The following is a 17,347-nucleotide window of genomic DNA, read 5'->3' on the forward strand; positions in this document are numbered from 1 at the left end:
GAAAATAGACCAGCAGAAACAGTGTTTTCTGCCTCTCAACACCTGAGGCTTTCCCAGAACCAGGTTCTTGGCATTCGGGGCGAGAGTGCAGTTAGGGGTCAGAAATTAGTACTCTACTTAGTACCAGTAGAGTGCGAGGAGTCAGAAATTTGTGTCCGAGGCTTAAAGGGGCAGGCAGGAAGAAAGGCAGGTGTTCCGGGTCCCAGGGCCTGAGGAAGCCTCAGTGGCAGGGCTCCGTCACAACTGACGTTTGAGGACAAACACGTAGTGAAGGCTGTGGAGGGGTGAGGGAAATCACACTTGTCAGAAGCGTGACAGCTCAGCCAGGGTGTGTGTTCCTGCCATGATCGCACAAGTCACCGGCGAGAAGAGCTTCCCACCAAGAATGACAGCACAGACCCACTTTTTTTTTTTTTTTTTGTCACCAGAGTGTCTTCAGCAAGAGATTTTGGGACAATCAACGATGGTGCTTAATGCGGGGATATTATAGGGGCCTGCACACTCATCCCAGCATTTTTGAAAGGATACCTGTGTTCTCTTGGGCAAGACCTTTCACCATGTTGTTTAGCATTTTTGCGGCTGTATCCCAATGGGTGTATCTTCCTTCAGTCAGTATTCCAAATTTGCATTCACTCTTTCCTTTTCTTAAGTAAGTTGGTCTCTGGTAAGAGTTACTTATCAACTATGGAATTATGAGCTTAAGAAACAATGGAAATAATTAAGCCATGCTCATTATAAAAAGTAAAAAAAAAAATACAGAGAAACCCAAAGGAGACAGTAGGAAGGATCTACAACTCGAATCCCAGACGTAATCCCTATTAACACCTTAGTCCATATCCTTCCAGGCATATGTGTTCATTAACTCCTCCATGAGGGGCCAAGGCACAGGGCTGCCAGGCATTTCTGGCTTGGCAAACCATTACCTGCCCAGGATGATGAAATACTCATCATGGAATGGAATGAAATGGTTGAAGCAATGCATTTTACAGACCAAAATTTATTTCTCTCTTGGGTCTGGATCTTTCCCTCCGCACTGGTCACTGGGTTCTAAATGTCTTTCAGGACAAAGCTTGCACCTGCTTCTTCCATATGTCAGGGATCCATCATGATGCCCTGCATTCAGTGGATACTGAGTAGACACATTTTAACCTCTTGACTCAGGGTTTGGGGTACCTTTTCCTTTTTCATCCAAAGTTAGGTGCTCACTGTCTGCTGTGGGTCAAAGTTCCCATCCCAAGGTATAATGGGAGATAATGTAGTTCAAATTGGTAAGGAATGTAGGGTAAAAAAGATATGTCTTTGACCCAGAAGAGCTTACAAAGAATTTTTTTTCTCTGTTTATGAACCAAATATATCCTGTGGCTCACTGACCACCTATTACTTCTTACGTCCACAAAATACAGAAAACCAGAAGGCTTCTTGGCATGAATAGGCATCGCCTGGTGCGAGCCACCCAGAAGAAGACATTTGGGTTGTATTAAGTATAAATGCATTGTTTATTTGTGCCAGCACAGAGCTCATCAGAAAAACCATGTATATAGGAAGATGTAGGCAAGTGAGACCACCCAGCATTTCTTTGAGGACTTTTGGGGACTATCGAGACAATACTCCAAGAGCCATCAGCTTAGAGAATTTCCACTGTTTAGTTCCAATTCCTTCACAACTTGGAAGACTTTATTTAAATCAGTTGAAAGTCTGGTGAGCAGAGGCCTCGTTATATATGTTCTGGATGTGGGGTAGCCCAAAGGATAGCTTCTAAGCTTCCCTGTGTTACTTTGAAGAAGCCATTTGCTTCTGAGGGAAGTGGATGCAAAGTCCTAAAAGAATTTTTAAGATATGTAAAACCAGTTCTGTCTCTTTATGAAGATTAATGACATTTTCAAGAAAATGCAAGGGATTTGGCAACTCATGCATTCGAAGTTAATTCTCTCCTACTCCGTAACATCCATACCATTTGGGCAGAAAAAATACCCTAATTGCAGCTCAAGGAGTTCTGTTATAATTTTTTAAGTAAATGTGTAAATTATTTTATGTGCTCAAGATAAATTGCCAAAAAAATGCACTGCTTAACGTAATTTCTCACTCAGCAAACACAATGTTTGTAATTATCCGTGGTGCATCCACCATCAGAGGAATATTTGTTTCTTTTTAGGCTATACAAAAGTCTGTATGATCACATAAGAACAAGATGCCTTGTTTTTACTTTTTTAGGTACAGTCATGACCCCCAACTACATAGACTCCAGTAGCCTCAGCGTGGCCCCATGGTGTGACTGCAGCAACAGTGGGAATGATATAGAAGAATGCTTGAAATTTTTGAACTTCTTCAAGGACAATACTTGTCTTAGTGAGTTTAAAAAAAAAAAAAAGGAAGCAAACACACAAACACGCTTTCCTCTCTGTGTTCAAGCTGTATCTTCATGTTTCTTGTGCCTGCCTCTTCTCGCTCTCTCTTTCTCTCTCTCTGTCGCTTTTTTCCTGCTCCTTGATGGTGAATCCAGCATCTCTTGGCCATACTGCGCAATGAAGCAGGGAACAGAGCGAGTGGGTGCTGCCAAGTATGTGAACCCAAAGGCCTAAGAGAGCAAGAGATTCAAACAACAGAGGGTACATTATGTCAGATAGAGCTCTTCTACCCACAGATCAAATTTTGATGTTGGCAACCAGCATGAAATCTGTTCCAAAGGTTCTTAAAACCTGGGCGCAATGTACGGTGTGAGAAGCTCAGACAAATTAGATGGGGGTAAGCCTACAAGGGCTCGCTGAGAAAAATTAGAACATTAACATCAATAGCCCCCTGGATGTTCGGGGTTGGCTCAGAGGAGAAGCCACAATTCTTGAGTGGGATAAGCTGGCAATGCAGCCAGGAACCTCAGGATGTCAGTTATCTTGAGAGGCAGAGATGAGCACTTGGGGGTGGGGGGGAGAGGGGAGGTTGTTCCTGCTTGGAAATAGTATCAGTTATTATTGCAGTTTGCTTGGGGCAATGTGGAAACATGTTTCCCAAAGGGAGAGGGATGGAGAGAAATGTACAGGTATGAACAATGGGCATTCGTCAGACCGTGCTGGGTCTCCCTTCGATCCACGGAGATGCACACTGCTTGAGGTGGTGATCCAGTGGAGATGCTTGAGTACCTCGCTCTCATTTTGTGGCAGCCGACATTAATTTATTGGGTGCCCTCAACTCACTCTATAGGGAGTGCAATATATACATTATCTCATTTACTGTAATCTGCACAGAGTCCTAGATCTAGGTATGAGCATCTCCATTTCACAGTTGAGTAAACAGCTGTTATTCACATGGACCCTCCATGCCAGAGATGGATCTGAAGCCTGAGTTCCTTCTTCTGCAGCCCCTATCCCCTGAGGCTTTTGTGTCATGCCTGATATTAAAGGGCCCATTGGACGAGAATATATGGCTGAACACTGGGGACCAGGTGTGACTTCCTGGTGAGAGATGTTGGAGCCAGCTTCTAGGAATTAAGGTTCAGCCACCCCTCTGAGAGCCGTGACAACTCTCCATGATGCTCTGCTATACAATGATTGATGACCAGAGAATTAGCTAACAATTTACCATGCGTACATGGAAAAGCTTTTAAGTGTTACTTATTCTAAAACCTCTTTATAGCTTCCTTTGTTGAAAAGACAAATCTAAATGATTTGCTTATTAGGTACTTCAGTGATGTGGCTGTAACCAAATGTTTTAATCATCGTAAAACCAACACAAGCTTCTGGACACCTAAGTGAAACTGAAAACCACAGAACTAGTGGGAAGTATGGAGACATTTGCTAAAACATTGGGAAGTGTACCTTAGATCTCTTGTTTGGTCTTGACTTAAAAAAAGAAAAGTATGTATATATCCTTCTTTTCCACATCCTGCACAGTCTTTTGGCAGAATGCAAGTTTTAATGAAGATAAAGCAATGACAGTGTAGGTCAGTGTGAGAAAAGATGATAGTCACACTGGCTGGAAAACCTCTCCCTCATGGAGAAACTAAAGGTGTCCCTGCTTAATAATATTTTGGTGAAGGGGAGACTGGTCTGGCCTCTTTTTGCTAATGACTTTTCAATAAAAATAAATACATTTGGTCTTCAACAGGGACCAAAGCCAGCCAGAATTTTTCATAGTCATTCCATTTATACTTCAATGAGAAGGGGCACAGTCCACCAAAGACACAGCGCCATCAATTCACTCTCTTGCAAAAGGCTCTAGAGTAGAAGGAATTGAAAATTTGTAGATTCCAAACCGAATGCAGTAACCCAATTCTGCCTTCGGATTAACCAGATCTCTCCCACATTCCTCTATCATGAACACAACTTTAACTGATTGTTTATTTCTAGTTATTGGGGGGAAACACAGTTATTTTTAAGCCAAAGTGCATGGCCAGGGTGAGGGGAGGAGAGAAGAATGAGCTGGAGACGGAGGTAAGATAGGAGTGACTGTCACTCGGGTCTTTCTCCAGATGCCACCTTCGCCTCCCTGGACCGCTCTATCAGAATATTTCCCCCTTCCACTCTCACCCCTGCTTTATTTCCTCCAGTCATTTCTCAGCACTAAATGGATTCTATATTTCACTTAATACCCTCCCCAGCCGGGGCATGGGATCTCCGTGAGGGCAGGGGTTTTGTCTGTTGTTGCTGTCCTTGATGTTCACCGCTGCATGGCCTGCACAGAGCAGGACCGGGCACTTAGTCTGTGTTCCACTGACATTTCAGTAAATGAATGAGCAAGGCCACAGACTCCCCACGCGGCAAGGCAAGCACACGGGAAAGCTCAGGTAGTGACAATAAATGGCAGGGGTCTCCTGAATCTCCGTGTCTGAACAGGAAAGAGAAAGAAGCATTCTGCGGCTTGTGGTGGTGGTGGTCCAGGTCATTCAGGGAAACCTCTCTGCATCGCACCCACCCGTTAAGCCATGTAATGTGGCTGGGAGCATAAAAAGCATTTATATTAATTCGAAGCTGTTTCTTACAGCCTGAAAAATGTAAAGTTTGAGAAAACAAGCTTCCAGTTTGCTGAACTTAAAGGATAACAATTTTAGAACAAAATGTCACTTCTAAGAGGAAGATTAGGCTTAAATTATTCTGTTTTGTATATCGGAAAATGCCAGCTAAGAATCATATATTAACAATTTGCACATTCGGGTCTCAAATGGAGGAGTTTGATTTCTTATACAATGAATATGAAATAAAAAATTCCTAAAGCCAGGCCAAATCCCTGAGGACCTGATTAAAAACTGTTTTTAATTCATTTTGAGGAGGGGAACAACACACAACCAATTTACTCTTGCCATAAAAACAATCTAATCCCATGAAATTGTAATAAGCTTTTAAAGTTTTACATTTTAAACTTTTCATTTAAGTAGGGCTGCTCCTACCTAATTATGCAGATTTTGTTTGGAAGACTGGGAGCAGAAAGGGGAAAAATAATCTTACTTAAATTTGCACTATATATTGATGAGATTGGAGTAGATTTATTTTCTTTTAAAGAAACTGGTTGCATCTGTACTTTGAGCAATGCCTGGCCCATAGTAGCTGCTCAGAGCATGTGCAGAGTGCTCTACGGTAGTGAGTCACATCTTTTGCTGTTTGATTTTACTGCCTGCCAAATTAGCATGGATGCCACCAAGGTCCCTCATAATTAGGTTTATGTTACTTTAAAAAAAAAAAAAAGCACCAACTAGTTTGCTTTTAGTATAGTATTTTAACAGAGTACAGGGATGTTCTTGGAAGATGGATCAATGATCGTGATCCCCCCCAAAAAAGGTTCAAGGCTGGGTTTCGAAGCACTTGACTGATGAGTATTTCAGGGCAGGGATCTTGCTCAGCCCCTGGTACGTAAATAGGAACACTATTTGTTGCGCTTTGAGCATACCTAAGTGTCCATCTCGGTGTTTAATGAATGAATTGATTTTTGAGCACCTGACCCGATGGCTGGCTCTCAGCATGTGTAGGGTGGAGGGATGGGTGGGTTTTGTTCAGGGAAGTCCAATACTGTAATCAGAATTTCTAGTGTGCCTTTCTGGCTTTATGTATCCTGCCTGTTACATTTGCTGCTTGACTTTGAAATTGGATTTCCTCCTGTTTTACTGCAGAAAATGCAATTCAAGCCTTCGGCAATGGTTCTGATGTGACCGTGTGGCAGCCAGCCCTCCCAGTTCAGACCACAGCTGCCACCACCACGGCCTTCCGGGCCAAGAACAAGCCCCTGGTGCCAGCAGGCTCTGAGAATGAAATCCCCACTCATGTTTTACCACCTTGTGCAAATTTGCAGGTAAGAGCGGGGGCCGAACTCCCCTCTGGAGCTCACTTGTAGAGGGGGAAGCCCGGACCAGTTTCCTGCAATGCATCTAAAGATAAGACGGCTAATGATGGAGGGCTGCTTGGGTTTGAATCTTGAAAGTGCATTTTAACCATGATAAATGGAGATTGTGAAGTGCCACAGAGCGGGAGAAAGACGAACTCTGGGACTGACTCCCATCTGCTGGGAATGCGACTTTGGTTAGGGTCCCCAGAGCTGGCCTTGGTGTCTTCACCTGTGGAATGAGGGGGCTGGGCAGATGAATCTTTAAGCCTTCTGTTTGTGGAGTGGCAGAGCTGAACTGGCATTGATTTATTTATTATGCTTATTCTGTGTTCTCTACAAAGCAGCGCCTATTGAAAGAGAAGGTACTCTTAGGTCGGTCGCCACCACTGTCATTTAAACTTAACGTGGAGCGTGTAACTCTGTCTAAAGGTTAACCAGAGACACTGTCACTAGTGAGGTGTTAACTCCAGTGAGGAGTCTGTATGGCTTCGTTCTTCCAGAAGCAGAAGAAAATGCTTTTCTGAAGTAGGAGGAACTATGTGGAGCCACCCTGCCCAGAGCCCCTCGTGGGACTAGAGGCCGGTGAGAATGGCCAGGAGACTTCCCTGGGGTTAATCCAGATCTCCAAGGGCAGAACCACAATGGCATGCGAACAAAAGTTTCCTGCCTTTAGTCACAGCAGAGTGTTTATTCTGCCTTTTTATTGATTTTTTTTTTTCATAGTAACGGGTATTCAGCTACTTACTTAGCAAGAGATTACCTATTTGTACGTCTGCAAAATATTTTCGCACACCTTACCTCTCTGGCTGTTATCCTCTTGACGGCTGTGGGAGAGTAACAGTATTATCGTTAGCCTTGTTCTTGCACTTGAGGACACCGGGGCTTGGTGAAGTAACACTTCTGCTGGAGCTTGTGAGTCACAGAACTGGTGCTGGGAATCCAGGAGACTCCGGTGCTCTCGTGGTTCTTCCTGCATTTTGGGGGTAGTTGTGACCGCGTGAGGATTTCTGCTGCCTGCCATGCTGGGGAAAGGCACATGCACCAGGCACGTGCTGTCATTTCACACCCGTCACTGGAGTATATTTTCCCTTCTCTCCCCACTCTGCTGCCACCGAGGATCAGGCTCACCAGAATGTTCACCAGAAACCTTCTTTTGCCAATACCGTCTTAACTCACCATCCTCTTCGTTCCCTACAGACCACTGGGGCAGTTCCTCTGCTTCTGGTTTGCTTGCTGTCTTCTCTCCCCCAGTGTCTCCCTTCTTCTCGGATATCCTGCATGCCACTCAGCTGACTGTTGGTCTCCTTCCCATCCTCCTATGTCACAAACCCTCAGACGCACTCACACCCACTCATACGCACAGCGCTGAGGAGCAGTCAGGGAGGGGAGCCGCACAGCCTAAGGTCAACCAGATTCTCTTCATGCTTCTGAAGCATTTCCTGAGCATGTCCAATGTCCAAATCACTGTGCAGAAACCGCCAGAAGTAGGAGGAGGCTTGGGGACTATTACAGCCTCTAACTGCTCCATCTTGCACCAGAGCCCTCAGGCTCAGGGAGGGGAGGTGACTTGCACAAAGCCCCCCAGCCGGGGAGAGGCGAGCTTGGAGCCAGACATCGCACCACAGACACAGGATCTGTTCTTTGTCTCTGGCGGGTGCTCGGCATCCTGCTTCCTCCTCGGCCACCCTTCCGTTCTTCTTGGGTCCACTCAGGTTCTAGCACCAGTGAGACAAGTGGCCAGATAAGGTATTGGACCGTGGTGTCCTTCGGTGATAAGAGTGGGCCAGAGATGGTTCCTGACTGGTACAAGAGGCAAGGTCTGACCGTGACAAAACCACGTCTTTCTCTGCACGTGTCTGAGCGCACAGAGCATGGCTGCGGAGGGAGCGTTTAGCCTGTTTATTGAGCCCCTTCTTTGTTTTGGAAACTTCATGGAGATGGGCCCTCAAAAAAAAAAAATTCTCTCCTCAGTGAACTTACAAATAATGGGCAAAGGCACAGCTTGTCAACATTTTGGGAAGTCAGACCAAATTACTAGATGGCGTTTCAGAAGAATAGCCATTATTGGAAATCCCGTGAAATTAGTTTCCTCTAAGAGGAAACTGAGAGAGGACTGTGTCAGCCATAAGGAGGCATTCTCCCCACCTCCCTGTGCCCTGCTCCCCCATCCCCCACCCTACCCCCCCAGATCACAGCGCCTGACTTCTGCTTCCTGTGGTGCACGCATGTCTTGGCCACACAATATTGTGCCTCCGACACAGATCCGCCCAGCCACCCCCCCCCCGCCCCCCGCAAGGAGGACTCTGTGCTGCTGCAAGGTTGCCCTGGCAACGTTGGGGGACACATGAGCTCTGTTCCCAAGAAACGGCGCCTCGCCTTCCCCTGTATTAGTGATAGGAAGTCTGCCTCATAAATAGAGGGGCAAAGTAAAAGCATGGTGTTTATGTCGAGGCTGCTCTTTAACTTCTCGGCGGAAGGGGAAATAGAAGTGTGGGACGAGCAGGGCATGAGGGCGCAGCCATACTTGTCTTCTCTGGGACACACACACACAGGACACACATGTCTTGGAGCTGAACAGCATTTCACTTCTGGGGAGTCCTTCAGGGTTCTACCAAACCTCACCTTTCCTCCTAAGGGGATGGTCTGCTTGAGCCCATTTTTGCACACGTGAGGCGGGGAGTGAGGGCGTGGGCTCTGCAGCCAAGCCTGTGTTCAGACCCAGGCTCTTATCCTCATCAGCCCCGTGGCTTCTCCAGGCCTCAGCTTCCACAAAACTCGAGGATGGCTGAGCTGCCAGAGTTGAGGGGATTAAACGGGCGTAATGCTTCAGGGCCTGGGACGGAGTGAACATTCCAGAATGGTACTTTAAAAATGTCACATGTGATGTCTGATGCCCGGTCAGTTGGCCGCCGGGTCCCTTTACAGCAGATGGACTGTGGTGTTGTGCCTTGCTTACGGCATCCTTCCCTTTTACACCTAAGGCAACAGAGGCAGGCAAAGGCTAGTGACTTAACCAGAATCACACGGCAATTCTTTGGAGGGCCTGGGATTTCTGTCCCAAGACCAGTATACTTCTCTGCCTTGTTCCATGACCTTGAACAGCCAACCTGGGCTCTTTCTTTGCATTAGAGATGGACAGAAAGGAGGAAGTAAAAAACAGAAGAGAAGAGAGGATAGAAAAGGCGGCAGGGAAAAGCTGGTTTTGAGAGAGCCATATGTCCTAGTGCCTCCCGAAAGCAGCTATTCAAGTAATAGGGAAAACACAAAGCTCATGCAATTCCAGGAGACAGGGAATAGGGAAAGACTGGAAGTTTGCCAGTGAAACTTTTTTTCGCAGCTTGGTAATGTCTTTAGAATGACCTATACTAACAACAGTGGAAAGAATCATTGGAGGCCAGAGGATGGGGGGTGAATGAGTGATAAGAGATGGGCCTTCACCCCGAGAACGTGGTCCCTGGCACTGATTTAGCACTTTCACTTTGGAGGAGGGCTCCCAGGAGACTCATTCTCCCCATCTGTCCTTCTTTTGCCTGCCTGGCTGTCTCCAGATAAATTATCATTTGCCAGGGGGTCCTAGAAATATCTTAGAATGGCGTTTGTCCCAGCCGTGTGTGTCATTACTCAGAATAGAATTGACTGAAACCAGCTTGGGATCCATTGGTAACAGATTTGGAGAAAGTCAACTATCTTTGGCAGCTATAAAGGTCACTTCCCTTGAGAGGCACCCTCTTGTAATATTTTAAAATATACAATAATACGAGAAAACTCTTGGGGACTTGGGTTCCTGTCTTAACATTTGAGATAGATTTCCCCTTTGGAAGGGAAGAAATAAGAATAAACATTTTCAAAAGTCGGCTTCAAAGTGTAATAATCAACAAACCAAATGCAATTCTTCTGGGGAAATGGGTGGCCTTGGGTGTGGGGCATATAGGACTCGTCTGCAGTTCCTAGGAAAGGCTTGTCTTTAAAAAAGGAAAGTTGATTGATTAGTATAAAATGTCATAGAAATGTCCAAGTGCTTACCCCCTGAGGTGATAAAATAGCAGGTTTTGGGTAACCCGCCAAGCTCCCATGTCAGGATTAATTGGCAGTCATATTAGTAGCAAGCATGACGCAGACTGCACTATTGTTGGTATATCCCTTTGACTTGTACAAAGTGGTCACATGAAAAACAAAGGAAGATTAAAAACTCTACCAATTATTTCGTCTTCTGTGCACTTGAGTGGTCTGCTAGCTGAAAAAAGCTCAGGATATTTAAACCAAATGGACTGTACTTGTCGCTTATTTAAAGTAAATATCTTTGGGAGATGTAAGTAGGTGTTGGAAAAATCCCTACTTTGCCTCACTGTACACCACTTAATTCTGGAAGCTTAAAGTAAAGACCCCTTAAAGTGGCATTTGTAGGTCTTGGATTCCATGGTCTAACAGGTGCTAGAGCCTGGGGAAGACAGCCCAGGGGCTGCGGCTGAGGACTCTGGGGAAAACTGCTGTCTCTGCCCCTTTCCACTCTCTTTCCCCTCAAAAGAGCTGTGATTGACAAGAGAAAGTCTGGTAGCCTGAGGGACACACACACTCCGATCCACGGCTAAAAGGTGGGTATGGGATAGCTGTGAGCAGTTGGAGAGCTCTAGGGAACAGGGAGAGCCACAACCAAAGTCAGTTTTTCTTAGGAGCCAAAGAAAACATCTCTGTGGAGAGACATGGAGGGCCAGAGGTTGTAGACAGAGCTCAAGTAGGGCTCCTCCCCTCTCCCTAGTGGGACTTTTAAGACAGCATTCTAGAAAGAAACCAGCAGTGTGGTTTTCTCAGTCATGAAGAAATGTGAGCATCTCCAGTGGAGAGTCGTTGCGAGAATGCTTACTACTGAAATCCCCAGTGCAGAGCAGAGGGCTCCTGTTCTCTTCCCCACCAATAGCCCATCATCCACTTTGGTGGTCAGACCACGCTAGCCCTAAAGGTCCCACAACAGGGACACTTAGAATGGCCCTCCGTGGGCCGTGGGGCAAAGGCCGTGAGGGTGGGCATCTTTCCTGGAGCAGAGAACCTGCAATATCCACTGGATTTTAATCCCTGGCCTCCTTGACTTGATACAATTCCTTCTCTTCGCAGAGTACAGTTTGAAGCTTATAGAAATGGGCTGGGTGCTTGTAGGATGCAGGATGTTCGCCGACTGATAAGAGGAGGAGAGGGCAGACAAGATTTGCCCATCCATTTACCTCCTACATATTAGAGTATTCAAATATGTAATTAGAATATTGAATATCAGAATATTGAAAATCATCTAGACCTGAAACAAAACTTTCCATCCTGGAAGAACAGCATATCCCTCCACCGCCCCAGTACCCCATCACCTAAACAAAGTCTCTTTGTACCTGATAGGGCCAGACCAGACCGGAAATGATTTCAAAGCTCTTCCCACGGCCAGACCCCAGAAGTTCTAGATGTGGCGGCAGGAAGGCAATTATCCAAACCTGCTAAATGCCCAGGACTCCTCTGGCTGTGACCAAGTGAAAATGTTCAGTGTTGAGTTTTAAAAGGCAAGTTGCCAATGGGTGTTCTGTAAATCATTTGTGCCAGCAGACTGACCCCATTATGTCAGCTAATCCTGGAAATACAGGAGGTAAATTTAAATCTTCAAGCAAGAAGCACTTAATCAATATTCTAAATGTTTTTCTTGCAATTTATGCTAGCAGAGCAATGGGGTGCTTTGGTGTCCTGTTAATCTTCCACTGGAGAAGAGGCACTTGATTGCAAGGCCAGGGTGGTGGGATTTTGCACGGGATGATTGGTGGGCGGGCAGGAAGCTGGAAGGGGAGAGAGTGAGGTGCTTCCTTCCACAGCCAGCCCTGGCATGGGGACGCTCACCCCGGGACTCAGTCCACCCATGCCAGTGGGCAGACCCTGCAGGCACCTCCTCAGTACTTTCCTTTAACCTGTGGTTGACAGCCTAGGAGTGGCTTTGCTGGGAAGAGCATGAGCTTTGGGGGTCAGATGGACCTGAGTCTGAACCCTGGCTCAGTTCCTATTGCTCTGTGACCTAGGGCACGTGTCCTACCTTCTCTGAAGGTCTGCTGTACAGTATCACCTGCCTCTCAGGTCGGCTATGAGATTTAAAAACCTGGTTCCCCTTTCGCAAAGGGCCCAGCATCACTGTCCAACCCTCTCCACGTGGTAGAGTGATTGATGAGAAGTGTGAGAGCTTTAACTCTGGACCCTGGGACTATAAAGGAAGGGCTCTTCCCAGAGGCTGGGCGTCCATGGAGGAAAAAAGATGGAGCTCTTTAGACTGTGCTTTCTTAATTTGTAAGAACCATTGGAACGGAGTGATATCCAGCCGATTCTAAGAATTGGTCATTGTAGAAAGCCCTAAGGAAGGAGGGAAAGTACAGGTGTACTTTGGACACCGAGACAAGGAGGATGGGAAACCAAATAGCAGTAAAGAAAGGACCAGGTCTTGAGGGGTTATGACTGTTCCAAACTCCATCTCCCCAGAAGGAGTCTCCTGGGAGTGTCATCCTAACAACCAGCTTCTTGGTGGTATGACCGAGGCCGTGACAGTAGTCAGATCTTGGTCCAGCCTGGATCCCAGAGTGGGACTATCTACCAGGGGCTATTGCCACATCTATTTAACCAGCATTGACCTTGGGAAGAGGTGACACAGCTGTAAATAGGAAACAGTCCTAGTCGTAGAAAAGATCGTGTCTGAGAACCAGCCCCACGTCTCAGCCTCTGACACCAAGACTTTGATTCTTTCCCATATCTGCATTCCGCTTGTACTATTATTTGCTTCATATTCGTCTTTAAACTCAATTACTAGGGACACCTGGATGGCTCAGCCAGTTAAGCGGCTGCCTTCGGCTCAGGTCATGATCCCAGGGTCCTGGGATCGAGTCCCGCATTGGGCTCCCTGCTCAGCGGAGAGCTGTTTCTCCCTCTGCCTGCCGCTCCCCCTGCTTGTGCGCTCTCTCTCTCTCTCATTAAAAACAAAACAAAACAAAAAACTCAATTACTAGATATACTTATTTATATAAATACTATCATTTTAGACTCATCTGAAGCTGTTAAAAACATATGTGACACATACATGAATCAGTGTGCTAGTTCTCTATACATTATAATCAATATATAAATATTAAAATTAAAAATGTTAGTAATGCCCCCTACATGGTGTCATAGACACCAGTGGTCCCCAAACCCTCCTTTGAGAAACATTATAAACCATCCAATACAACAGAACCCAAAACTATTTGCTCGGATAACACACATCGCTTCTGGTTTTTATGGTTGGGTATTAATAAAGTAAATGTGTATAAGCTCTTCCCATGAGCCAAGTACGGTTCTAAGCACATTACATATATATAATTAGAATATTGAATATATTGTGGATATACACACACACACACTCATTTAATCCCCACAGTAATCTCATCATGTCAGTACTCTTATTCCCATTTTTTCAGACAGTAGGCCTGAGACACAGAGAGGCTGGATCAGGAGAGGAGAAAGAGAAAAGGAGCTTCTTTCCTTCTATGTGTTTGAAATGACTGCACTGTATTACCGAAATCAGAGCACTTTACCTTTTTGTTTCTAGGTAACATTATTCACTCAATAGAGATTAAAATCAGTCCCTACATTCTTGTGGAACATCTGGCAGATGGAGGTGCCAGACTGGTTCATAAACTGGCATAAAGAAAGGAAACGATACCTATTCTGACACCAACTGGCGTCCCTAGAACTCAGTTCTGACGCCAGCTCTCAGAGACAACACAGACACCAAAGGTTAAGGGCATGGTCCCCAACAAGATGGCCCTGACTTCAGTAGCCAGCCACACTTCAGGAGTCCCCAGGCCACCTGCACTTCTGGCCAACCAGCTACAAATTCAGGGCTTCCCATGACCCCTCAGATTCAATCCGCTAGAATGACTCAGAACTCAGGAAAGCACTATACTTAGGATTACGGTTTTATTATAAAGGATACAAATCAGGACTAGCCAAACGGAGAGATACTGAAGCTGAGGTCTGAGAGAGTCTCCAGAAGAGAGCTTTCATTCCCTTTCCCTGTGGGATCAGGACACGTCCCCCTCCCAGCGCATTGATGCATTCACCCCCCAGGAAGCTCCACTGAGCTTCAGTGACCAGAGTTTTAATTGGGGTTTCATTACACAGGCGTGACTGATTGAGCCATTGGGCCTGTGATTGAATGCAATCTTCTACCCTTCTCTGCTCCCTGGAGGTCAGGCAGTTGGGCTGACCTCACATGATTCAAAGCCCCAGCCCCTTGGCCTGTAGTTGGTCTCTCTGGTGACCAGTCCCCGTTCTGAGTCATCTCATTACCGTGAACTCAGGTAGGATCCAAAGGGCTCATGAATACCAAAGATACTCCTATCACTCAAGAACTTCCAAGGATGTAAAGGTTATCTCCCAGAAACCAGGATCAAAAGCTAGTCAAATTCTAATTTTAATTCTAGGGCCAAACAGTGAAACTTCTCATGAGAAAGCTGGAGTTGGAACTCTTAGCTTGTTCTCATTTCACCACTTACCAGCCATGAATCCTTGGGCAAACTATTTAGCCTCAACTTCCTCATCCCTGAAATGGGGATGACAGTGGTAGAGCCTCCTTGGGCTATTATGAGGATTAAATGCGATCCTGCGTGTAAAGTATGCTCGGTGTCGCACCCAGCCCAGAGGTGGTACCGTGTAAGTCTTTATTATTTGTAAGTTTTGTGAAGCTTCCGGCACTCGGATTATCACTGGTCCTCTTTGTCCCATTCAGTCATAGAGAAGTGCCCTGAGGGGGCCAGGCTGGGTTGTGCATTGCTTCATGGGTCCTATTTTCCAGTGGCTTTTCTGGTCTTGTGGGGCTTTGCACCTGTAGAACAGGCTTGTTAAGGATAAGAGGTGAGGCCTTGTCAGGGTGGTGGTTTGGAAATGTAATTCAGAGTCAGATGCTTCTCTGTGGGAGGTCACTTGCTTCTTGGAAATTCTTTGCAGAAGGTGGGCTGTGCACCTCTCTGCCAATCTTGGAAACTTCCCTAAGGATTGTTGGGTGATCTCTTGGCCATGAAGTGAAGAGTTCCCCCACATGAGACTTCCTCCCCCTTGGCCCTCTTGACGTTTTGGTCCGGAAATCCTTTGTTGTGCGGGCTGTCCTGTGTCCTGTAGGATGGTGAGCAGCACCCCTGGCCTCCACCTTCTAGATGCCAGGAGCACCTTTCCCCAATGGTGACACCCACAAATGTCCCCAGACAGAGCCAGATGTCCCCTGGAGGGCAAAATCGTCCCTGGCTGAGGACCACCATCCAGGAAACGAGGGCTGCCTCAAAGACCCCCTTTCCTTTTTACAACAGGGCAAATGGAGGTGTTGGAGAGTCTTTTCAGGTTTCCCTACCTGGCAAGGGGCCTACGGAGATGGAAGAGCGAGCAGCCACACTGGACCAAATCTTTCCAGGGTAGTGCAGGCAAGAACAATGAAAAGGGGCCGCCGTGGCCACCGAATGCCCACGTTTGGACATTTAAGTTAATTTTCCCAAGGTGACACTCCCCTTACAGTGGGACCTGTGGATGGTGTCACAGGTGATACTGACTGAGGCTCTCGACCTGGTTCTCATCATCCGAGGACCTGCTGGTCTCCACAGCCCGCAGGGCCCCACACGCCCTCACCTCCTTCTGATGAATGTTTTTTCACCCTCCTCCACCCCGGCACCTTGGAAAAGTCACCCACAGGTGACATTTCAAAGGAGACATTTGCCAGATGACCAGAGCGGATGGAAATGTGTATACGGCACCACCATCAGGTTTCACGCACAGACTTGGAGCGTGGGGGAGTTTCGGGGGATGGGGGGTTATTGAGCAGGATCATACTGGCCAGTGCCAGACGCTTCACCACTGAGCCCTCAGCGCATGTGCTGAACCTACGTGATTCTGGCAACACAGATGCCTTTTCCTGAGCCTTTAGTTTAAGAAAACGACTTTGGTGCAGCCTGTCACGTGTGGTATTTGGTTCCCTGTCTTTGTGAGGTCTCCATCATTTCTGTGTATTACAGAGTGTTTTCCAGCCCCCGCTGTTGTATGGGTCCCGTAAAAAAAAAAACAAATGTTGGCAACACCTACAGTGCCTTTGCCTAATGCTCTCCTGCTCAGAGTCAGGTTATTCCCCCCACTCTGGGAGAAATGAGCTGTGAGGGGTGTCTTCCCTTAGCAGAAGTGCTAAGCCGCAGGGCCCCCCACCCAGGCTGCTTCTGGGCTCCTCCAGAAGCCTCACTGCAGAGCTCTGGGCCAGGCTGCCAAGTGGCCTCAGGGCCCCACCTGATGGGCCCGGCTACTCCCAGCGAGGAGGGGCTCCCAGTGGCCTCCTGGCACTTAATCTTCCCAGCTCCAGGTGCCAGCACATGAGCTCAGAGGGAAGCTGCCTCCCAGAATCCACCCACGTTAGCCCTGGGAGGAGAGAGGCTGTTGTAAAAACAGTTCTCGAAATAACTGCTTATAGAGCATTTTCAAAGCCCTTCATCGAGGAGAGTGCTTGAATTCAGAGCTCAGAAATTGGGTATTACTCCATTTAGGCTGCCACACAGCCTGTTGAAATGAGCCTTCAGTCGCGTATTCAAACCCCATTAGACGTGGAAGCTTGCAACATATAACTGGTACCAAAAAACAGGCATTTCGTCTTGGGGGTCAGGCTTCGTGGTAGGTAGATGCACGCACGGCCCATCCGCGGAGGGCAGTGTCGCCCACCGCAATGGTGTGCCCAGCCCCCCGCAACAGAGCACCACACGCTAGGGGGCTTCAACCACAGACGTTTATTTCTCACCGCTCTGGAGGTCAGAAATCCAAGATGAAGGTGTGGGCAGGGCTGGTTTCTCCTGAGGACTCTCTCTGTGGCATGCACATGGCTGCCTTCTCACTGAGCCTTCACGTGGCCTTTCCCTTTGTGTGCCTCCCCGGTGTCCCTCTGTGTGTCCAAATCTCCCCTTCTTATGAGGACACCAGTCAGATTGGATTGGGGCCCACCCTGACAGCCTCATTTTCACTGAATCACCTCTTT

The 17,347-nt window shown here is 47.0% G+C and overlaps 1 protein-coding gene across 3 annotated transcripts in view; it reads left to right on the forward strand.

Moving 5' to 3' along the window:
- Positions 1-17,347, forward strand: part of GFRA1 (GDNF family receptor alpha 1) — a 208,625-nt gene that overhangs the window by 175,516 nt on the left and 15,762 nt on the right. For all 3 annotated transcript variants that reach the window (XM_081823446.1, XM_081823445.1, XM_006742956.3), the window contains 2 exons: positions 2,212-2,346; positions 6,095-6,273. In XM_081823446.1, the coding sequence (XP_081679572.1) occupies positions 2,212-2,346; positions 6,095-6,273 (314 nt within the window). The remainder of the gene's footprint in view (positions 1-2,211; positions 2,347-6,094; positions 6,274-17,347) is intronic.

This window comes from Leptonychotes weddellii, chromosome 6 (assembly GCF_054177405.1).
Source record: "Leptonychotes weddellii isolate Sample4059 chromosome 6, ASM5417740v2, whole genome shotgun sequence".
Taxonomy (NCBI): Eukaryota; Metazoa; Chordata; class Mammalia; order Carnivora; family Phocidae; genus Leptonychotes; species Leptonychotes weddellii.